Below are 23,755 nucleotides of genomic sequence, written 5' to 3'. Positions count from 1 at the left end.
ACAGCCCGTATCCCCGCTGCCCACGGCCCCGCACACCCGGACCTCGGCATCCCACAGCCCGTGTCCCCGCTGCCCACGGCCCCGCACACCCGGACCTCGGCATCCCACAGCCCGTATCCCCGCTGCCCACGGCCCCGCACACCCGGACCTCGGCATCCCACAGCCCGTATCCCCGCTGCCCACGGCCCCGCACACCCGGACCTCGGCATCCCACAGCCCGTATCCCCGCTGCCCACGGCCCCGCACACCCGGACCTCGGCATCCCACAGCCCGTATCCCCGCTGCCCACGGCCCCGCACACCCGGACCTCGGCATCCCACAGCCCGTATCCCCGCTGCCCACGGCCCCGCACACCCGGACCTCGGCATCCCACAGCCCGTGTCCCGCTGCCCACGTCTGTGTCGCCCTCCTCACAGCCCACAGTCCGGCACACGCGGACCCCGCGGCCACCCGCCACCACGAGCGCCCAGCTCCTTCTCGGGGCCGCCCTCGAGGATGTCCAGGCCCCTGCGTCACCCCCACCGCGACGCACCTGTTGGGGGCCGCCGTCGCCCTTTGATGCCGTCCGACGCCACCAGGGCCGGAGGCGGGACTTCCGGGCTCGCAGGCACAACTTCCGGAGAGAGGCGGAAGACCTGTGGGCTGATCGCTCGGGGAACCCGGGGCAGCTTTGGGGTCACCGGGGGCAGGGCGAGGGCGGCGGGGCCGGGCGACCGCGGTCTGAGCGATGCGGAGGGGCCATGGCCAGCGACGGGGCCAGGAAGCAGTTCTGGAAGCGCAGCCACGCCAAGGTCCCGGGCAGGTGGGTGTGACGGGGAGGGCAGGGTCGGGGTCAGGGTGCAGAGGTCACGGGGTCGCGAGTTTTGGGGTGACGGCTGCCTGATGCCAGGGCCCTTGGGGAGCTCGGGCACGGGAGCGTGGGCTCTCGGAATGCACAGTGGCCGTCCTGGGCAGCGACGCTGGCCGCCAAGTTTCCTCGGGGACGGCCCGAAGTTCTCCGCCCCCCGAGTCCGGTCGTGCGCCCCGAAAAGCTTTTTGGGGTCGGGAAGCCTCCGGCGGCGGGTGCTGTGCAGGGGCTGTGCAGGTTCCGGCCCCGCCACCCTGGTGGGCGCCCCGAGAGTGTTCACGGCCCCCTCTTTTTGGGGACCTTGTAGTACCGGCAGCAGGAAGCACGTTCAAGCACTTTTATTATTTTTGTTTTCTTTGAAAAAGTAAATACCTGCTTGCACTCCGGGAGCTGCGAAGTCCTCATGGGATTGCTATGGGACTGCGCCCCGCCACAGGAAAGGGAAACGCCGGGCTGGAAAATGCCCGGAGTGACCAGCTGGACGCCGGCGGTCCCGGGACTCCAGAACCAGCACGTTGTGCCCAGGGTCCAGGTGTGAGCTGATGGACACCAGGATTGAGATTCCCAGAGGAGTGGGGTCAGGTGGAACCCTTGGGGCCGCTGGCTGTGGTGGCCGCTGGCTGTGGTGGCCGCCTGCAGTGTGGGCTGACTTGGGACCCGACAGGGCAGTTGTTGACTGTAGCCCTGGGTGCAGTCCACGGTGGCCTGGGACCCAGCAGGGTGGCCACTGTCCGTGTTGACCGCTCGCTGTGGTGGCCGCCTGTAGTCTGGAGTGGACTGAGCAGGGCGGCTTGCTCACCGCCCAGATGCAGTGGCTTTAGCGGGGAGGGTGTCAAATGGAGATGCTGGCTTATCGCTTGCGAGACTCAGCAGGGACCTCAGCGGGGACCCCACTGGGGTCTAAGGGGAGGTGGAGGTTTGGGGAAATGGTGTGTGCCTTAGCAGGAAGCTGCAGTCGGGAGCCAGGCAGTGTGCCACAGAGGTGGGAACTTTAGGTGGCATTGGAACTACTGGGCCAAGGCACCCCCTTCTGATTAGCTCTCGGTGGACGCCCGAGACCGCGGAGTGAAAGCGCTGCTGTGTGGGGTTACTCCTGTGCCCAGCCTTCACACCAACGACCGTGTCGCTTGGTAATGTGTCCCTGTACTGGGTTGAACTAGCGGCCCCCCAAAGCCCAAGTCTGTCCAGAACCTCTTTGGAAATGGGGTCCTTGTAGAATTAATCAAGTTAGTAGTCAAGCATACTGGGTTGAGTGTGCCCTGATCCAGTGACTGGGGTCTCAAAAGGTGGGGGCGTGGAGACAGACGTTAGGTGAGTGGCCACAGGGCGGCAGAGCTGAGCCTGCAGGGCGTGGTTAGGAGCCAGGGCCAGCCCGGGATTCCTCGCAGTCACCCTAAGTGGCTGTGGCAAGGACCTGACTGGGAGCATGTGACGTACGCTGCCGCCTTGGCCTTGGGCTTCTGCCTTCCAAACCGGGACAGTGACACTTCCCACCTGCTGGTTCACTCCTCAGAGGGCCCAGGCCGCAGCCAGGACCTGGGATGCCATCTGGTTCCCCCACGTGCATGCCAGGACCCGAGTGCTTGGGCGTCACCTAACGGCGCGGGCAGTTAGCAGGCAGCTGGACCGGACGTCGTGATGTGGAATGTTGGCCGTGCAAGCTGCCATGCCGCAATGCCACAGTGCTAGCCCTACGTGCTGTGGTGTCAAGGCAGTGTGAGGTCGTTTGTTGTGACAGTCGTAAGATACTGCCACACGGGGTCCTGCAGCACCCAGGGTGCACGGTTATCTCTGGATGTTGATGCTGTGTGATTGGAGACCCTTCGGGGAGTGGCAGCCTTGTGCGCAGCGCGGGGGCTGGCCGGTGTGACTGAAGGCGGCAGGACAAGGAGAGGACGCTGGGCTGCAGACAGGCCCGTGCAGCCTCTGCATCCCTCCGCCTCCTGAAGGCTCCGCAGGGCGTGCCGTGTCCCTCGCTGACCGTCCCACGTGGCTGCTGGCCACGCACTGAAAGCTCACTCATCATGTCTCCTCCTTCCAAGGGTTCGTGTGATTGTCTTTATTTGTTTTTTCTGAGAGCCCCGTCACCCCAGGAAAACTCAGGAGCAAGATGTCACTATTCCCAAAACACGAGCTGGTGTCTGTGGGTAGCAGTGCCTGTGGGGCACGCGACTGTGCCAGTTGCTGTAGTTTGCTTGCCACGTGGCAGGCATTGGAATGGGCTTGGTTTATGCCCCTGGGTTGGCTCCTGTGAGACGCCGTGCTGAGCGCATGTGCGTGCGTGTGTGTGTGCCTGCGCATGCGTGCTGGCCGAGGTCCCTTGGGCTTGCGGCTGCTCAGGCTCCTGTCCTTCCCTCTGTCCTGCTTTGAACGAGGCCCTTGGTGGCTCTGAGGCCCTTCAGGCCCTGGTGTGCTCCTTCTGTCACAGTCACGTTTTTCCCAGGGCTTTACTCTTCAAGCTTCATCCTGGGCCCCCGGCTCCTGGAGTTGTGCCCGTGTCTCTGCAGCCAGCCCCTCAATGCTGTCGCTGTCAGCGTGTGCTTGGTTTCTCCAGTCGTTGGGGAGCTGCGGGAGTCGCTGCAGTGTGCCTGACACATCTTTGCATTGTTAATATTGATAGTTGGTGTGTGACCGCACCCATTGGGCGGAGTGGGCCGCTTGTCTGATGGGCATCATCTGGGCGGTCCTCGTGGAGGCCTTGACTGCCCCGTGGGCCCGTCGGCCGTGTTTGACTGATGGTGTCTTTGAGACCTAGCTGGATGATCGGGGTGTGTGCTGTGGTCGAGTTCTCTGGGTGGAAGTTGGCTGGTTGCACGTTCTAGCCTGGCTCCTTCTGTTGGTATCAGAAAAGCCAAGGCCTGTTGTTCCTGGTTGGCCTTCGGTTTCTGTGTTTGTGAGGCTGTGTTGAATAGCAGCAGGCCTGGGTGTCCGTAGAACTTACTCTTAAATCAGTTTTGAGCTTGATAATTCATTTATGCAGTGACAACTTTTTATTATTTTTTGAAGATTTATTTTTATTGGAAGGGCAGATTGATAGAGATGAGAGACAGACATCTTCCTTTTGCCGGTGCACTACCCAAAGGAGCACAAAGGCTTAGCTGAGTTGGTCTGAAGCCAGGAGCCAGGAGCCTCTTACACTCTCCCACATGAGTATGTGGTCTCAAGGACTTGGACCAGCACTGCTGCATTCCAAAGCCATAACCAGGGAGCTGGATGGAAGTGCGACAGAAAAGACATGAAATGGTGCCCATACGGGATGCTAGCAATTGAAGAGGATGCCAACTGAACCATCCCAGCCAGCCACCGCAGTGACTTTCCAACCTGTATTGTACAGCAGGCAACGCGTCACATGCTCAGGCTGTATAAGAACGTGCTGGGTTGTGGTCTCTGCTGAGAGTGACCCGTGGATCAGGGTCTGTGTGTGTGAATGAACACGTGGATCAGGGTCTGTGTGTGTGTGAATGGACACGTGGATCAGGGTCTGTGTGTGTGAATGGACACGTGGATCAGGGTCTGTGTGCGTGAATGAACACGTGGATCAGGGTCTGTGTGTGTGAATGAACACGTGGATCAGGGTGTGTGTGTGAATGAACACGTGGATCAGGGTCTGTGTGTTTGAATGAACACGTGGATCAGGGTCTGTGTGTGTGAATGAACACGTGGATCAGGGTGTGTGTGTGAATGAACACGTGGATCAGGGTCTGTGTGTGTGAATGAACACGTGGATCAGGGTCTGTGTGTGTGAATGGACACGTGGATCAGGGTCTGTGTGTGTGATTGAACACGTGGATCAGGGTGTGTGTGTGAATGAACACGTGGATCAGGGTGTGTGTGTGAATGAACACGTGGATCAGGGTCTGTGTGTGTGTGAATGGACACGTGGATCAGGGTCTGTGTGTGAATGGACACGTGGATCAGGGTCTGTGTGTGTGAATGAACACGTGGATCAGGGTGTGTGTGTGAATGAACACGTGGATCAGGGTCTGTGTGTGTGAATGAACACGTGGATCAGGGTCTGTGTGTGTGAATGAACACGTGGATCAGGGTCTGTGTGTGTGAATGAACACGTGGATCAGGGTGTGTGTGTGAATGAACACGTGGATCAGGGTCTGTGTGTTTGAATGAACACGTGGATCAGGGTCTGTGTGTGTGAATGAACACGTGGATCAGGGTGTGTGTGTGAATGAACACGTGGATCAGGGTGTGTGTGTGAATGAACACGTGGATCAGGGTGTGTGTGTGAATGAACACGTGGATCAGGGTCTGTGTGTGTGTGAATGGACACGTGGATCAGGGTCTGTGTGTGAATGGACACGTGGATCAGGGTCTGTGTGTGTGAATGAACACGTGGATCAGGGTGTGTGTGTGAATGAACACGTGGATCAGGGTGTGTGTGTGAATGAACACGTGGATCAGGGTGTGTGTGTGTGAATGAACACGTGGATCAGGGTCTGTGTGTGTGAATGAACACGTGGATCAGGGTGTGTGTGTGAATGAACACGTGGATCAGGGTGTGTGTGTGTGAATGAACACGTGGATCAGGGTCTGTGTGTGTGAATGAACACGTGGATCAGGGTCTGTGTGTGTGTGAATGAACACGTGGATCAGGGTGTGTGTGTGTGAATGAACACGTGGATCAGGGTCTGTGTGTGTGAATGAACACGTGGATCAGGGTCTGTGTGTGTGAATGGACACGTGGATCAGGGTCTGTGTGCGTGAATGAACACGTGGATCAGGGTCTGTGTGTGTGAATGAACACGTGGATCAGGGTGTGTGTGTGAATGGACACGTGGATCAGGGTCTGTGTGTTTGAATGAACACGTGGATCAGGGTCTGTGTGTGAATGAACACGTGGATCAGGGTGTGTGTGTGAATGGACACGTGGGGCAGGGTGTGTGTGTGAATGGACACGTGGGGCAGGGTGTGTGTGTGAATGAACACGTGGATCAGGGTGTGTGTGTGAATGGACACGTGGATCAGGGTGTGTGTGTGAATGGACACGTGGATCAGGGTGTGTGTGTGAATGGACACGTGGATCAGGGTGTGTGTGTGAATGGACACGTGGATCAGGGTGTGTGTGTGAATGAACACGTGGATCAGGGTGTGTGTGTGTGAATGAACACGTGGATCAGGGTCTGTGTGTGTGAATGAACACGTGGATCAGGGTCTGTGTGTGTGAATGGACACGTGGATCAGGGTGTGTGTGTGAATGAACACGTGGATCAGGGTCTGTGTGTGTGAATGGACACGTGGATCAGGGTCTGTGTGTGTGAATGAACACGTGGATCAGGGTCTGTGTGTGTGAATGGACACGTGGATCAGGGTCTGTGTGTGTGAATGGACACGTGGGGCAGGGTGTGTGTGTGAATGGACACGTGGGGCAGGGTGTGTGTGTGAATGAACACGTGGATCAGGGTGTGTGTGTGAATGAACACGTGGATCAGGGTGTGTGTGTGAATGAACACGTGGATCAGGGTGTGTGTGTGTGAATGGACACGTGGGGCAGGGTGTGTGTGTGAATGAACACGTGGATCAGGGTCTGTGTGTGTGAATGAACACGTGGATCAGGGTGTGTGTGTGAATGAACACGTGGATCAGGGTGTGTGTGTGAATGAACACGTGGATCAGGGTCTGTGTGTGTGTGAATGGACACGTGGATCAGGGTCTGTGTGTGTGAATGAACACGTGGATCAGGGTCTGTGTGTGTGAATGGACACGTGGATCAGGGTGTGTGTGTGAATGAACACGTGGATCAGGGTGTGTGTGTGAATGGACACGTGGGGCAGGGTGTGTGTGTGAATGAACACGTGGATCAGGGTGTGTGTGTGAATGAACACGTGGATCAGGGTCTGTGTGTGTGAATGAACACGTGGATCAGGGTCTGTGTGTGTGAATGGACACGTGGATCAGGGTCTGTGTGTGTGAATGGACACGTGGATCAGGGTCTGTGTGTGTGAATGAACACGTGGATCAGGGTCTGTGTGTTTGAATGGACACGTGGATCAGGGTCTGTGTGCGTGAATGAACACGTGGATCAGGGTCTGTGTGTGTGAATGAACACGTGGATCAGGGTGTGTGTGTGAATGAACACGTGGATCAGGGTCTGTGTGTGTGAATGAACACGTGGATCAGGGTCTGTGTGTGTGAATGGACACGTGGATCAGGGTCTGTGTGTGTGAATGGACACGTGGGGCAGGGTGTGTGTGTGAATGGACACGTGGGGCAGGGTGTGTGTGTGAATGAACACGTGGATCAGGGTGTGTGTGTGAATGGACACGTGGATCAGGGTGTGTGTGTGAATGGACACGTGGATCAGGGTGTGTGTGTGAATGGACACGTGGATCAGGGTCTGTGTGTGTGAATGGACACGTGGATCAGGGTCTGTGTGTGTGAATGAACACGTGGATCAGGGTCTGTGTGTGTGAATGAACACGTGGATCAGGGTCTGTGTGTGTGAATGGACACGTGGATCAGGGTGTGTGTGTGAATGAACACGTGGATCAGGGTCTGTGTGTGTGAATGGACACGTGGATCAGGGTCTGTGTGTGTGAATGAACACGTGGATCAGGGTCTGTGTGTGAATGAACACGTGGATCAGGGTCTGTGTGTTTGAATGAACACGTGGATCAGGGTCTGTGTGTGAATGAACACGTGGATCAGGGTGTGTGTGTGAATGAACACGTGGATCAGGGTGTGTGTGTGAATGAACACGTGGATCAGGGTGTGTGTGTGAATGGACACGTGGGGCAGGGTGTGTGTGTGAATGAACACGTGGATCAGGGTGTGTGTGTGAATGAACACGTGGATCAGGGTCTGTGTGTGTGAATGAACACGTGGATCAGGGTCTGTGTGTGTGAATGGACACGTGGATCAGGGTCTGTGTGTGTGAATGGACACGTGGATCAGGGTCTGTGTGTGTGAATGAACACGTGGATCAGGGTCTGTGTGCTTGAATGGACACGTGGATCAGGGTCTGTGTGCGTGAATGAACACGTGGATCAGGGTCTGTGTGTGTGAATGAACACGTGGATCAGGGTGTGTGTGTGAATGAACACGTGGATCAGGGTCTGTGTGTGTGAATGAACACGTGGATCAGGGTCTGTGTGTGTGAATGGACACGTGGATCAGGGTCTGTGTGTGTGAATGGACACGTGGATCAGGGTCTGTGTGTGTGAATGGACACGTGGGGCAGGGTGTGTGTGTGAATGAACACGTGGATCAGGGTGTGTGTGTGAATGGACACGTGGATCAGGGTGTGTGTGTGAATGGACACGTGGATCAGGGTGTGTGTGTGAATGGACACGTGGATCAGGGTCTGTGTGCGTGAATGAACACGTGGATCAGGGTCTGTGTGTGTGAATGAACACGTGGATCAGGGTGTGTGTGTGAATGAACACGTGGATCAGGGTCTGTGTGTGTGAATGAACACGTGGATCAGGGTCTGTGTGTGTGAATGGACACGTGGATCAGGGTCTGTGTGTGTGAATGGACACGTGGGGCAGGGTGTGTGTGTGAATGGACACGTGGGGCAGGGTGTGTGTGTGAATGAACACGTGGATCAGGGTGTGTGTGTGAATGGACACGTGGATCAGGGTGTGTGTGTGAATGGACACGTGGATCAGGGTGTGTGTGTGAATGGACACGTGGATCAGGGTCTGTGTGTGTGAATGGACACGTGGATCAGGGTCTGTGTGTGTGAATGAACACGTGGATCAGGGTCTGTGTGTGTGAATGGACACGTGGATCAGGGTCTGTGTGTGTGAATGAACACGTGGATCAGGGTCTGTGTGTGAATGAACACGTGGATCAGGGTCTGTGTGTTTGAATGAACACGTGGATCAGGGTCTGTGTGTGAATGAACACGTGGATCAGGGTGTGTGTGTGAATGAACACGTGGATCAGGGTCTGTGTGTGTGAATGAACACGTGGATCAGGGTGTGTGTGTGAATGAACACGTGGATCAGGGTCTGTGTGTGTGAATGGACACGTGGGGCAGGGTGTGTGTGTGAATGAACACGTGGATCAGGGTCTGTGTGTGTGAATGAACACGTGGATCAGGGTGTGTGTGTGAATGAACACGTGGATCAGGGTCTGTGTGTGTGAATGGACACGTGGATCAGGGTCTGTGTGTGTGAATGGACACGTGGATCAGGGTCTGTGTGTGTGAATGGACACGTGGATCAGGGTCTGTGTGTGTGAATGGACACGTGGATCAGGGTCTGTGTGTGTGAATGGACACGTGGATCAGGGTCTGTGTGTGTGAATGAACACGTGGATCAGGGTCTGTGTGTGTGAATGAACACGTGGATCAGGGTGTGTGTGTGAATGAACACGTGGATCAGGGTGTGTGTGTGAATGAACACGTGGATCAGGGTGTGTGTGTGTGAATGAACACGTGGATCAGGGTGTGTATGTGAATGAACACGTGGATCAGGGTGTGTGTGTGAATGAACACGTGGATCAGGGTCTGTGTGTGTGAATGAACACGTGGATCAGGGTCTGTGTGTGAATGAACACGTGGATCAGGGTGTGTGGTGTCATGTTCTTAGATTAGAGTCTGTTTTGTTGCTTGGTTTCTTGAGTGTGCATAGAACGTGTGGCTAGTCAAAGCAGGACGTTAGCTGAGTGAAGGGGACAGTTCCTGTTTGAGCACAGCAGAGCCATGTTGGTAGGTAGTTTGAAGGTGCAGTCATGGGAATGGCATGTGGTCATTTGGTGGTCTAGGAGCCTGTGACATTAGCAGGAGGTGAGTTATGTGGGAGAAGAGTCCCCGGCAGAAGGGTGAGCAGGTGCAGGGTGCCCTGAGGGCTGCTGTGGAGGGGAGCCCGGGACCGTGTGTGCAGCTGCTTTCAAGGGGACAGTCTCATGGTCGGAGTGAGGATGTGATGACTCCTCCCAGCTGGCTCGGAAGCTGAGGAGGGCTTGAGCAGAGGGGCAGAGGGGCAGAGGGGCAGGATTGCTGTGTTGAAGGGGACAAGGACAGAAGCAGGGAGGCTGGGTGGAGGCTGCTGGGACGTGCAGCAGCTGAGAGGTGGCTAAGACTTGAGCAGAGTGCAAGTCCCGGAGGTCGGGGATGTCATGTACTTCCGTCTGTGGTCAGAGACACACGTGCTCCCCCATCCAGGGCCTGTTCCTAGCGGGGCCACTGCCTCCCTTGGCCCTTGGACGCCCGCCACCCTCTGCAGCTGCGGTTAGGATTCCTGAACTCGGATGCCAAGGCCAAAGTTGCTGCCCCTGGGCTGTGGGATACAGGCAGCCTCCAGTGTGCTCTGCCTGGCTTCATGTGCTCAGCAGACAGAAGGGCACGCAGGCTGCTGGGCATGTGCAAATGACATCTGTGAGTGTGAGGGTGGCAAGCCCGCAGGCATCGAGAGAGACTGGAATACAAGAGTCTTGAAGGTGTCACGGCCCTGTGCCTCCTGGTGCCCCTGTCGGAGCTGGGAGGCGTTTCGGAGTCAGTGAGACTGGCCGTGGTGGAGAGAGGAGACAGGGGCCCTTCAGAGCGCTGGCCTGGCCCTGTGGCCGGAGGAAGCCCGCCAGCATGGATCGTGTCCAGGCTCTGGTGCCTGGACACACACGGTCCTCCTCTGACGGAGATCCCGCCCTGCAGAGCCCGTGACGTGGAGTTCTCCAGCTGCCTGCCAAAGGTGTGTGTGGCTTTTGGAGCCCTCTGACCCTGGAGAGCTGTGCCTGGGGACAGGGAGGGTGCAGGAGCGGGGAAGCACAGGAGGCTCCATGTTGGTCCCCTGGCTGTGAGGGGGCCATGAGGGCTTGAAAAGTGGGAAGTGGCACAAGTTTGAGGCTACAGATCCCTGAGAGATGATGTGAGAGGGAGGGGTGGGCTTGTGAGGAGTCTGCGGGTGCAGGAGCTAAACAAGGGGTCCGATGTTGGGAGAGGATGGGACCAGGTCAGGCCTGGGGATGGCTGTGCTGATGGAATCATGAGATCTCCTGGGAACCCGTGAGCGTGTTGTCTCACGTGACAGGGTCTCCTGGGAACCTGTGAGCGTGTCGTCTCACGTGACGTGGGAACGTAGGACGCAGCAGCGGGGCCTGCAGCCCTCAGAGGTCCAGCTCTGTGCGCTCTGGAGTGTCTGCACTCTGCCCTAGCCGAGGGAAGCCCTTTCTCAGGTCACCGTGGAGACCACTGCACCCAGAGGCACAGGGGGCAGGAGGACCCAGCGAGTGGGCAGCGGACACTGCTGATTCCGTGCCGTGCTGTGGGGAGCTTCCATTCTGAACATCCCCGGCCTTTTTGTTCTCTCTCTGTGAGGCTGTTTCTGTTTCCTCTTTTCTGGTGACTAAAATGGAAAGTGTCCTGGGCCCAGGGCCCGATGGGCACGTGGCTGAGAGAGTTCAGCTGGCCAGGCCAGTGAGGATCTCAACAGTCAGGAAGAACTGAGCAAGCTGCTGGACCGGGGCCTTCCAGGTGGCCGGGGCAGTGTGCGGTGCCCACAGACTCTGGGCCGCTGCCTTCTGCCACTTCCCTCTGCACACGCCGTGTGCCTGCAGCCCAGCCTGCGCTCTCGCCAGCGGGCTTTGGACAGGTGCGCTCGTGGAGTCCCTCGTGCACCCCTGGCTGCAGCCTGAGCCGCCTCCCAGGCAGGGCAGCCCCCAGGGGCAGGGCAGCCCCCAGGCAGGGCAGCCCCCAGAGAGGGCAGCCCCTTCCGGCGTGCTTGGCCCACGTGCTGCGCTCATGTTCCTGTGAGTGTGGTTGCAGGCGGAGAGACCCACCAGTTGGTGGGGGCGTCTGAGCTCTGCCCCCCGATGGCAGGTCTCAGGGTGGGCTGGGGTCTGCCTTGTTCCTTTCAGAATGTGGCCGGGTCTGGGAGGGGCCCCTCACAGTTGTGTAGGCTTTCTGACCACTTTAGACCTTGGAGTACCCAGGCCTTGGGGCCTGCCATGCTGGGGGAGGGCACACAGTGCTGTTCCTTCTGTCCTGGGGGGAGGTCTGAGTGTCAGGATGGCCACTGTGCCTGCAGTGCTGCAGGGCGCTCACCCCGCCGGAGTGGCCAACAGTTAGCGCTGGCCTGGCTGCTGGGAACTCGGTGTTTTTGTTTGACTCACCCCAAAGCAGTCACATGAAGCCCAGTGGCGTTGTCTCCACACACCGTGCTGCTGGCACCAGCTTGCTGACCAAGCATCAGAATTACAGGGGCTGTGAGAGGATGCCACCGTGACAGGAGGAGTCTCCAGCAAGTTCATGGGCAGTCTGCACAGTAAAAGCCGTGTACCTGGGCCTATGGTGATGTGGCTAGATCCTCACCTGTCATGCTCCGGGATCCAGAGGGGTGCCGGTTTGGGTCCCAGCTGCTCCACTTTCCGTCCAGCTCCCTGCTTGGAGTAGAGGACGGCCCACAGCCTTGGGACCCCGCATCTGCGTGGGAGACCTGGAAGAAGCTCTGGCCTCGGGTGGCCTCAGCTCTGGCCATTGTGGCTCCTTGCTGAGTGAGTCAGCAGATCTTCCTCCCTGTAAATCAGCCTTTCTGATAAAAAATAAATAAATCTTAAAAAAAACACAACCACATGGACCAAAATTCACTGAGGCTTTTTTTTCACTTCTCTGTGAATTTTTTTGAAATATGTATTTATGTGCATGTATGCATGATTCATTTTTCTGTATTTGAAAGGGGTGACATAGGTCTCCCAGCTGCTGCTTCACTCCCCACATGGCCACCGGGACCAAGGCTGGGCCAGGCTGAAGGTCGCAGCCTCGAATTCCACCCCAGCGTCCCGTGTGGGTGACAGGTGTGAGCGCTTGGGCTGTTTGCTGCTGCCTGCTGGGCAATGAACAGGGAGCTGGAGCGGAAGTGGAACAGCTGTGAGTCACACCTGCGCTCCTGTGAGCTGGCAGTTACACCTGCGCTCTTGTGGGCTGGCAGTCCCTGGCGCTCTTGCAGGATGCCGTTGTCGTAAGCAGAGGCCTGAGCTGCTGCAGCGCAGTGCCAGCCCCTTCTACTTTCATGTTTTGACGTGAGAGGATGGGCTGCATTTCTGGTAAAAAACAAAAAAATGGAGTGTAGCTGTACTGTACTGGATACCTCTGTGTGCTGACCAGGTCTTGGGACGTGTCCAGATAGGCAGGTGGCACTGATGCTCTTGAGAGCTTCTGGTGGCCAAGGAGGACAGGGACCCCAGCTGGGAGCTGTTGTCCGGCAGCCTGTGCAGAGCCCATGGGGAGGCAGCCGAGGACACACCCGCTTCAGGGGAGGATGGGAGACAGTGTCCAGTGCTGAAGGAGGGCTCAGTCTTTTTTTTCCTTCTTCTTTTAAAGATTTATTTATTTTTATTGCAAAGTCAGATATACACAGAGGAGGAGAGACAGAGAGGAAGATCTTCTGTCCGATGATTCACTCCCCAAGTGACTGCAACGGCCAAAGCTGTGCCAATCTAAACTCAGGAGCCAGGAACCTCCTCCAGGTCTCCCACATGGGTGCAGGGTCCCAAGGCTCTGGGCCGTCCTTGACTGCTTTCCCAGGCCACAAGCAGGGAGCTGGATGGGAAGTGGGGCTGCTGGGATTAGAACCGGCGCCCATGTGGGATCCCGGGCATTCAAGGCGAGGACTTTAGCTGCTAGGCCACCGTGCTGGGCCCCAGGAGGGCTCCGTTTTCACTCACACGGGCTGTGTGGGCCCTGCAGGGGGCTTCCCACACACGGGCTGTATGGGCTGCCGGGTGGATGGGAGCCTGACCCTGTGGGGGTTTCGACAGGCCAGGACAAATGTAAGTCGGGGCATGTGAGGAGGTTGGGTGGTAGCCAACTACGAGGGTGAAACTTGGGGCTGCAGTGGGAGTTCCAGGGCAGCCATCCTCCCTTTAGTGTGGAGCTCTGGGCTGAAGGACCCTGGCTCAGGGAGTCCTGCAGGAGGGGTCGCCCAGGGCGGGCAGGATGGCGTGTGTGCCCTGGTTTGTGGCTGTGGTTGCTCGCTCCCAGCGCAGGTCACTTCTGGGACAGACGTGGTTCCAGATGACGCTTTGCGTGGAGTCGTTCACTGTTGTTATAAGGCTTTTCTGCACATTTCCCTCTGAAGCCCTCTAAAGTCAATTTCCTTGGAAACCATCCTTCTTCCCAGTGTCTTTATGGATCTGGTGAGCATCACTGTGTGTTGGAATGAAGCTAATGCTGCATTTCGTTGCTCATTTAGTTCATATTTCAGAGGACTGCCGTGGAGCCTGCGGGGCCCTGCTTGGAGCGAGCACTTCAGGCGTAGGGGTGATGAGGCGGGACACGGTCGCCCGTGAGACTCGCTGTGCACCTCACAGGGGAGTGCCGGGCCCATGAGTGCTGATGAAATTTTCCGTGTGTTTTCTGACTCCTCGAACCCCACGGCCTGATCTGTCCCTTTGCTGTGCTTCCTCTTGCTCTTCACTGTCTCAGCCGCTGCTAGGCTTGCTCACTGCTGTTGAACCTGTAATTAACAAGCGCTGAAAGCTGGCTTGTGTCTGCGCCTGTGAATCCAGCCGGGAGGCAGCGTGTGGTCGGTGCAGGACACAACAGGCTCTCCGTGGGCTCTCGCTGGCCCTGGGACCTGGCGGCTCTGACCCACTTTTGGCCTCCTCGGCTTGTCTGTCTTCCCCAGCTCATGGGCTGTCCACCCTCCTGGCAGGGGCACACATGTGTCTGCCCCCATCTTGGCCATCTGGGCCAGTGGGGTGTGTTCTCCTTCCCTCCGTGCCAGAGCCAGGTCCCTGCAGCACAGTCGGTTCTGGAGTAGCCTCCTCATCACAGTGCTTGTGGAATTACTTGAAGAATGTCCTGGGGCCCGGCAGCATGGCCTAGCAGCTAAAGTCCTCGCCTTGAACGCCCGGGATCCCATATGGGTGCCGGTTCTAATCCTGGCAGCTCCACTTCCCATCCAGCTCCCTGCCTGTGGCCTGGGAAAGCAGTCGAGGACGGCCCAATGCATTGGGACCTTGCACCCGTGTGGGAGACCTGGAAGAGGTTCCAGGTTCCCGGCATTGGATTGGCGTAGCACCAGCCGTTGTGGTCACTTGTGGAGTAAAACATCGGATGGAAGATCTTCCTCTCTGTCTCTCCTCCCTCTGTATATCTGACTTTGTAATAAAATAAATAAATCTTTTTTAAAAAAAAAGAATGTTGGTGGGCTGCAGGAGGGAACGTCTAGCTCGGATCCCGATCCCAGCCACCCTGTGCTCATGGTGAGCTGGGCCTGGGCCCACCTGGATTCGGGAACTGCTTCCTTTCTAGTGAGTACACCGAGGGGGGGGGGAGTCTCCGGGACTGGGTGGGTCCAGGGCCCACCCACCGCCCTCATTGGGTGGTGGACGGGATTGGGGTGGGGCGCAACCTTGGGCCTGCGAGTTTAAACTTCAGCAGCCGAGAGGCTGCTGTGGGCTGCAGGAGGGAGCGTCTAGCTTGGATCCTGATCCCAGCCACCATGTGCTCATGGTGAGCTGGGCCTGGGGGACCAGTGTGCCATTTGGTGCCAGGCTGTGCCTGCTGGCCGCCCGGCCAGCGTATTGGTTGTCTGAATCGTTGCTTAGGTAGCTCCAGGCTGACCGCACTGTCTCTGGGATCTGAGTCAATTCTAAAGATTCCCAATGCCAGTAACTCTTCCTTTGAAGAACTTCTAATCACTTAACAATGCTGAGCTATGAAATTGGTAATGGAACGGAATGTACTGGGCAGGACTGAGCAAACCTTAGCCTATAAGCAAAACCAGAAACCAGCATGGAGCACAGGTCATACCGAGCTAGGCTCTTGCACCTACTGGTCCTCAGAGCAACCACGGGCATGTGCGCGATTTACGGCTAGGAACAGGCCCAAATGGGGAGGTAAGGGGACACTCTAACTGGGTTGAGGTTCCCACCAAGGGTTGCGTGTGCTGGAATGGGGGCTGTGTTCTAACCAGGAAACAGTTGTAGTCACCCGAGGCACTAGTGTGAGCTGGGATTGGATGCACCAGGCCAGTTCAGACCCCAACACCATCTGGTGTCATGGAGAACCAGGGTAGACGTGGGACTGACTAGGCTGGGTCTCAACCCCCTACTAAGTCATGTGTGAGCTGTATGTGGGTATGGACGAGCCATGGCTGGGCTGAAACATCCAGCAAGACCAGAATGGGGTGAAAGCCAGCTAGGAAAAGCCACTGTTCCTGCTAGGACAGGAGGTGAACTGAGTAGGGTTGGCTCAAGGACCCCCTGGTATGCGCAAAATCTGACATTGGGAGGGGTTCTGATGGAGGAGCCCAGGCAACTCCTCTGGCAGGACACAGTCCCTGCAGGTTAGCGCAAGAAGCATGATAGGAAACAGCCCAGAATAGGCCACGGAAAGTTTCCCACTGGCATACATTCGGCATGGGTCAGGGGCAGACCGGGCTGAATCAGTTCATGTCATCCACTGGCAAATCCGATCACCAGAACAGAGTGTGAGTTGAGCCGGGTTTGTTCGCGACAAAACCAGTACACATTATGGAATGCCAGGGCTGGGTTTGTTCGCGACAAAACCAGTACACATTATGGAATGCCAGGGCATGGTTGCCTGTACTGGATTTGACTGCAGCACCCAACCAGCACACGTGAGATCCAGGAAGGGAGGGGGCAGAGCTGGCAAGGGGATTAAGGGGCTGGTCCCCTTGCCAGACAGCTATTCCTACTGGAGAGCGTGGGCTGGGATGGGGACAGACCAGACTAAGCAAGGCTGCAACACCTGTGCTCTGCATGTGGACTAGATCAGGGAAAAGCCAGGCTGGGCTGATTATTCCTGCTGGTGCAAGCATAAATTAGAGTGGGTGAGGGATGTTTGGGCTTAGCCGCAGCATCAGCTGGCACTGGGGACTAATTCTGTCGAGTCAAACCACAGAACCACCTAAGGAGTGCATAAACCGGTACTGAGAGAGACCCGGGAGGGAAATAGTGGGTTCCCCCTTCTTGGGTCACTACTCCCGCGGGAGGGCATGAAAACTAGGACGGGGGCTGGGGTGGCTAGACAGAGAGGCACTCAACAACATCCGTGAGGGCTGGATGGTTAAGTTGGTTAGATGGAACTAAGCTTTAATAACCAGTGACAAGTACAAGAGCCAAATGGAATGTGGGACAGACTGGTCTACCGCTACACATACTGGCAAATCAGGGTAGGGGGCGGGCCTGGTGGGGGTTATTGTGGGTCGCCCCGACTAGGCTGCAGCTCCCACTGGTTGATGTAAAGGCCGAGTATGTGCTGGGCAGAACCAGACTGGACTGCAACACCCATTGGTTCCAGTGCAACTCGGGACTGAAAACAGAACCAACCCAGAAATTGAAACCACCAGCTGATCAGGGTGATGGACTGTGCCGGGCCCTGTGCTTGCTAGAACATGCAAGAATCTAGTCTGGGAATAACTCAAAGTTTCTTTGGAGATCTCCCCAATCGAACTGCTGGACTCAGAACTCTAACCAAGAAAAGACAGAAGACAGAACAGGTCATTCATTCATCTCAGCTGTATATTGTTGGCAGCGAAATATGGGGCGAATGGAGACTTTATGATGGACTATATTAATCAGTGGACGACCTCATCGAGCGAAACTGGCAGCGATTCATAACTGGAGAACTATTAAAACCACTTGAGCAAATATCTCAGAGCATGCCCCACATCCGGGACTTGGGGTGGGCGGGAAACCGGGTGAGGCTTCTCCCTCAATATTCCCCTTTACCTCGGATACGTGATGGAAACAATATGGACATAATAGTATTACCCACTTCCCTATACCCCCCCCGAACCTTTTTTTTAACTGTAATTAATTATGTAACCATTGTCAACAACAATACAATAAAATAAATTTTTTAAAAAAAGAAACAATGTAGAGCAATATGAAAATTTAAAAATATATGGAAAAGAAAATGATTGTCAAAGAAATGAGATTAAAAAGATTAATTTACACTATAAAAAAAAAAGAATGTCCTGGAATGGAGTCAGTCGGAGGTTGAGGTGCTTTCCCGGGGAAAGCTTGGAGGCCAGCCAGGAGAGCGTGGCTGTCTGCAAGTTGGCTCACCATGTGTGCCTCTGTGCGATTCCCTGTGATTCTCTGGGCCCCTCTGGTCCCCGACAGTGCCCACGGAGCTCTGACAGTTGGCTGTGCCTGGCAGGTGTCTGCAGCACCCCAGGCAGGGCTCCCCCAGGCCCTGAGCTCTACTGTGGCATGCCTGCTGCCTGCCCACCCCTCATCCTCCGTGGACTTGGGCCTCCTTGCAGGCTGCGTGGTTGCAGAGTCATGGACTTGTAGGCGAGTGGGGCCCAGAACCAACATCCAGGGGCTCTGCCCTCGCGGAGAGCTCTTCATGGTCTTCATTCTCGCGTGTGGAAGCCTGCTGGCCGTCTGGGTCCTGGCGGTGGAGCCTCCGGGCTGTGGGAGGGCTGCCCTGCCCACAGTGCGGGCGTGGGGGCAGCCTTGGGCTCCCTGTCCGTGATTACAGAGTGTACATTCACAGGCGACACAATGAGGCTCTAACAGAGCTGTGTTGTCACCGCCACAGTCTGTCTCAGGGTGACTTCTGGCCCACAAAGAACAGCCTGTGCCTGCGAGGAGCCGCCACCCCTCCCCTCCACCGCTCCCCTCCACCTGCCCCGGCCACCACCACCTGGCCACTATCTTTTCTGGACGAGTCATGTAAGAGCGTGCAGTGGGCACGCTCCTGTGTCTGGCTTCTTTTAGGCAGCTTAGAATTCTCTCATGCTGTGGTGCGGCCTGTGCAGTTCTCTGAGACCTAGAACTGAGTTAAACCCATTGCTGTCTGAAAATATTTCAAGTTGAAAAGGTGGTTAGCGTGCCTGTGTGCTGTGGTGTGGGTGGCTGTGTGAGCTGTGGTATGGGCTGTGGTGTGAGCTGTGGTGGCCCTGCCTCCAGCGAGGTAAGTATGGTTTCTGCCGTGTATATGGGCTTTCCTGCCACCTGATCTGGGAACGTCTGTGCCTCCCCCTTGTCAAGCCCCAGCATGCTGTCATGTGGGTAGCTCGTGCACTCCCCTGCTTGCCTGCTGAGGGGCGTGTGGGCCCTGGCCGCTCTCGGCTGTTCTGAGGGAGAAAGTGTATGCATTTTCTCTTGTCTTGGTGTTTACCCAGGAGTGGAGTTGCTGGGGCTTGGGTCACCCTGTCAGCCTGTTTGCTGTGGTGGCAGTGATGTTGGTTGGCGAGGGGTCAGGTCCCTGTACCCAGGCTGTCTGCAGCTTTCTCGTCCTGCTGGGTGTGGAGTGCTGTCTGGCTGTGGTTCGTTTTCATGGTTTCTCTGGTGACTGACGGTGCTGCGTTTGAGTTCTGGAAGGTTTCTCTATGTGATGTGCAGCTGTTGGAACCAGGAGTCGCTGGAGTACAGTCTGGGCCTCCACATGGATGGCGGGGTGGCGGGATGGCGGGACTGAGCCCGTTGCTGGAGCGTCTCCGCTGTCTTCCAGGGAGCGTTGGCAGGAGGTTGGAGTGTGTTTGAAGGTCAGTGCTGAGCTCTGCTAGTGTAGACGCCTGGAGCCGGCAGTGTCTCTTCTTCTTCCTTTTTAAAAGATTTATTTATTTTTATTACCAAGTCAGATACACACAGAGAGGAGGAGAGACAGAGAGGAAGATCTTCCATCCGATGATTCACTCCCCAAGTGACCGCAGCGGCCGGTGCTGCGCCAGTCCGAACCCAGGAGCCAGGAACTTCCTCCAGGTCTCCCACATGGGTGCAGGGTCCCAAGGCTTTGGGCCGTCCTAGACTGCTTTCCCAGGCCACAAGCAGGGATCTGGATGGGAAGCGGGGCTGCTGGGATTAGAACCGGTGCCCATGTGGGATCCCGGGCGTTCAAGGCGAGGACTTTAGCTGCTAGGCCACGGCGCTGGGCCCGGGAGTGTCTCTGCTGCTGCCCACGTCGGTGTGGGGCCCACCCTTTGCTGCTTTCCCAGGCACACAAGCAGGGAGCTGCATCACGTGTGGAGCAGCTGGGACTTGAGCCGGTGGCGGCTTCATGTGCTGTACTGAGGTGCCGCTCCCACGTTGTATGAAGGACTGGTACTGTCTGTATCCAGCTTGGATTGTCCAGTTTATCATCCTTGGCCCTGGCAGCTGGAGTTCAGTTATGCTGTGGTTGTTTTTCCATAATTTGTGCATTCTAGCTTGTTCATTTACTATCATTAGATCATAGGCTTCTAGATTTTTCTCAAACCTGTTGAGCCTCCCTCCTTGTGTGCTTGTGCAGGGGTTTTCTAGGTTTTCGGACAGAACTGGAATGATCCTGTGCGAGAAGGCAGGAGGGGTCATAGCTCTCTGCGCTGTTTGGCTCCTCCGGGGCCTGCTGAAGCCAGGAGAGGGGCCTCAGTGCTGCCCTGCGACGCCGCTGGCGGGGACTGCGGTGTCTGAGCCAGCACCTGCGCTCCCTGGGTGAATGTTGGTGGAGACTGGGGTCCAGGGCACCCACACTCCGCTGTGATGTGTGGTCTCTTAGCCCTGTGCTAAGGGCAGACCCAGTCAGGCCTTCTAAGAACAGTGCAGTGCCTCGCTGCAGGGTTTATAGCAGGGTAACGTGTGAAAAGAGTTTGTTGGTTAGTATTCATTATTTGGAATGAGATAGATGGATTTGTTGTTACCTTTTAAAAATGACTGTAGTTGAGGTTTTCTTTTTTTCTTTTGCTTATGTAAGACCAAATGAAAATGCAGTTTTAATTAGAGGAAATGAGGCTCCTGTCGCTTTGGCCTTGAACTCTGTGGCACATTTTCAGCCCGTAAGCATGAAGGGTTTGCCTGTGCAGGTCTGGCTGTGGTGGGGCGGGAATGCTGGCAGTCGCTGGGAAGGCAGCCGGCCTCTGGGAGAGACAGACGGTGCACTGTGTGGGACAGAACTGGCGATTTGCACTTAAGTTTGTTTTCATTTACTTGAAAGAGAGACAGTAAGAGAAGTGCGCGCGCGCACGCGTTCCTATCCCCTGGTTCTTTTTCCCAAACTCTGCAACTGCCAAATCTTGGCCAGACTGAAGCCAGGAGTCAGGCTGGGTCATCTGCTTGGGGGTAGGGCTTGGAGCATCAGCTGCTGTCTCCCACGATATATTGGCAGGAAGCTGGCTCGCAGGGGTGTAGCCAGGACTTGAGCTGGCACTCCGCATGGGGTGTGGGTGTCCTGAGTGATGGATTAACTCTCTGCCACAGTGCTTGCCCTACTGCTCAAATTGAGTTATGTAAAAGCCGAGGGACTGCAGAGAGGAGTGCTTGAGGGCACCTAAGACCTGTGGGTGTCCTGGGAGAGGCCGCTCGTGGTCAAGTGAGTGTCTGTGGGTGTCCTGGGAGAGGCCGCTGGTGGCCATGTGAGTGTCCGTGGGCATGCTGGGAGATGCTGGCTGTGGTCAGGTGAGTGTCCGTGGGCGTGCTGGGAGATGCAGCTTGTGCATGTGAGGGTCCGTGGCCATGCTGGGAGATGCTGGCTGTGGTCAGGTGAGTGTCCGTGGTGTCCTGGGAGATGCTGGCTGTGGTCAGGTGAGGGTCCGTGGCCATGCTGGGAGATGCTGGCTGTGGTCAGGTGAGTGTCCGTGGCCATGCTGAGAGATGCTGGCTGTGGTCAGGTGAGTGTCCGTGGGCATGCTGGGAGAGGCTGGCTGTGGTCAGGTGAGTGTCCGTGGGCATGCTGGGAGAGGCTGGCTGTGGTCAGGTGAGGGTCCGTGGCCATGCTGGGAGATGCTGGCTGTGGTCAGGTGAGGGTCCGTGGCCATGCTGGGAGAGGCTGGCTGTGGTCAGGTGAGTGTCCGTGGGCATGCTGGGAGATGCTGGCTGTGGTCAGGTGAGGGTCCGTGGCCATGCTGGGAGATGCTGGCTGTGGTCAGGTGAGTGTCCGTGGGCGTGCTGGGAGATGCAGCTTGTGCATGTGAGGGTCCGTGGCCATGCTGGGAGATGCTGGCTGTGGTCAGGTGAGTGTCCGTGGTGTCCTGGGAGATGCTGGCTGTGGTCAGGTGAGGGTCCGTGGGCATGCTGGGAGATGCTGGCTGTGGTCAGGTGAGTGTCCGTGGGCATGCTGGGAGAGGCTGGCTGTGGTCAGGTGAGTGTCCGTGGGCATGCTGGGAGATGCTGCTGGCTGTGGTCAGGTGAGTGTCCGTGGGCATGCTGGGAGATGCTGGCTGTGGTCAGGTGAGTGTCCGTGGCCATGCTGAGAGATGCTGGCTGTGGTCAGGTGAGTGTCCGTGGGCATGCTGGGAGAGGCTGGCTGTGGTCAGGTGAGTGTCCGTGGCCATGCTGGGAGATGCTGGCTGTGGTCAGGTGAGGGTCCGTGGCCATGCTGGGAGATGCTGGCTGTGGTCAGGTGAGGGTCCGTGGCCATGCTGGGAGAGGCTGGCTGTGGTCAGGTGAGTGTCCGTGGCCATGCTGGGAGATGCTGGCTGTGGTCAGGTGAGGGTCCGTGGCCATGCTGGGAGATGCTGGCTGTGGTCAGGTGAGGGTCCGTGGGCATGCTGGGAGATGCTGGCTGTGGTCAGGTGAGGGTCCGTGGCCATGCTGGGAGATGCTGGCTGTGGTCAGGTGAGTGTCCGTGGGCATGCTGGGAGATGCTGGCTGTGGTCAGGTGAGTGTCCGTGGGCATGCTGGGAGATGCTGGCTGTGGTCAGGTGAGGGTCCGTGGCCATGCTGGGAGATGCTGGCTGTGGTCAGGTGAGTGTCCGTGGCCATGCTGAGAGATGCTGGCTGTGGTCAGGTGAGGGTCCGTGGCCATGCTGGGAGATGCTGGCTGTGGTCAGGTGAGTGTCCGTGGGCATGCTGGGAGATGCTGGCTGTGGTCAGGTGAGTGTCCGTGGCCATGCTGGGAGATGCTGGCTGTGGTCAGGTGAGTGTCCGTGGCCATGCTGGGAGATGCTGGCTGTGGTCAGGTGAGGGTCCGTGGCCATGCTGGGAGATGCTGGCTGTGGTCAGGTGAGGGTCCGTGGCCATGCTGGGAGATGCTGCTCGTGGTCAGGTGAGGGTCCGTGGCCATGCTGGGAGATGCTGGCTGTGGTCAGGTGAGGGTCCGTGGCCATGCTGGGAGAGGCTGGCTGTGGTCAGGTGAGGGTCCGTGGGCATGCTGGGAGAGGCTGGCTGTGGTCAGGTGAGTGTCCGTGGCCATGCTGGGAGATGCTGGCTGTGGTCAGGTGAGTGTCCGTGGGCATGCTGGGAGAGGCTGCTCGTGGTCAGGTGAGTGTCCGTGGCCATGCTGGGAGATGCTGGCTGTGGTCAGGTGAGGGTCCGTGGGCATGCTGGGAGATGCTGGCTGTGGTCAGGTGAGTGTCCGTGGCCATGCTGGGAGATGCTGGCTGTGGTCAGGCGAGGGTCCGTGGGCATGCTGGGAGATGCTGGCTGTGGTCAGGTGAGTGTCCGTGGCCATGCTGGGAGATGCTGGCTGTGGTCAGGCGAGGGTCCGTGGGCATGCTGGGAGATGCTGGCTGTGGGCACTCTGCAGCATTTGGACTGCCTGCGTCTCCTGTCATGCTCACCGTGTGAACAGGTCTGGCATGAGGAAGCTGGCGCGGAGCATTTACCTGGTTAAAGCTTTACCAGTTGGGATGCATTTAGAGCTGGAACTTGGACCTGGACCCTTGGATTGCTGAACCCGGAAGCTGCCTTGCAGTGTCAGGAGCAGGACGTGGCAGTGAGGTGTGCTTGGACAAAGTGTGCAACAAACGTTTCCTTTACATTTTAATGATACAAGATTTGATTCTGCTGATGGAGTTCAAGTGGGGTACAGTGGGAATCCCCCACTCTGCACCAGGAAGGCCAAGGTCAGGACTGAAGTCAGAAGAGCTTGGCTCGCTGAGTCTGGCGCGTGGGGCTGTCCGCATGCGTTGGTGTTTGTGTCTGGTGCGAGCTTCCTCGTGGGATGGTGCCTGGGTTGTGAGAGCGCCCGGAGAGCTGGGTGGCAGCTGCGTTACCTTTGAAAACAGTTACAGCTTCGATGAGGTTCACATACAGCTGCATTCACGTCTGGGAAGTGGT

General features: G+C 57.1%; 1 protein-coding gene across 2 annotated transcripts in view; it reads left to right on the top strand.

Annotated features, from left to right (window-relative positions):
- Positions 1-614: 614 nt before the first annotated feature.
- Positions 615-23,755, top strand: part of TBC1D22A (TBC1 domain family member 22A) — a 260,405-nt gene continuing 237,264 nt past the window's right edge. For both annotated transcript variants that reach the window (XM_058673258.1, XM_058673257.1), the window contains exon 1: positions 615-802. In XM_058673258.1, coding sequence (XP_058529241.1) covers positions 741-802 — 62 coding nt within the window. In that variant the 5' untranslated portion in view covers positions 615-740. The remainder of the gene's footprint in view (positions 803-23,755) is intronic.

Source organism: Ochotona princeps, chromosome 15, assembly GCF_030435755.1.
Source record: "Ochotona princeps isolate mOchPri1 chromosome 15, mOchPri1.hap1, whole genome shotgun sequence".
Classification (NCBI taxonomy): domain Eukaryota; kingdom Metazoa; phylum Chordata; class Mammalia; order Lagomorpha; family Ochotonidae; genus Ochotona; species Ochotona princeps.
This window is presented reverse-complemented; position numbering and strand designations above follow the sequence as displayed.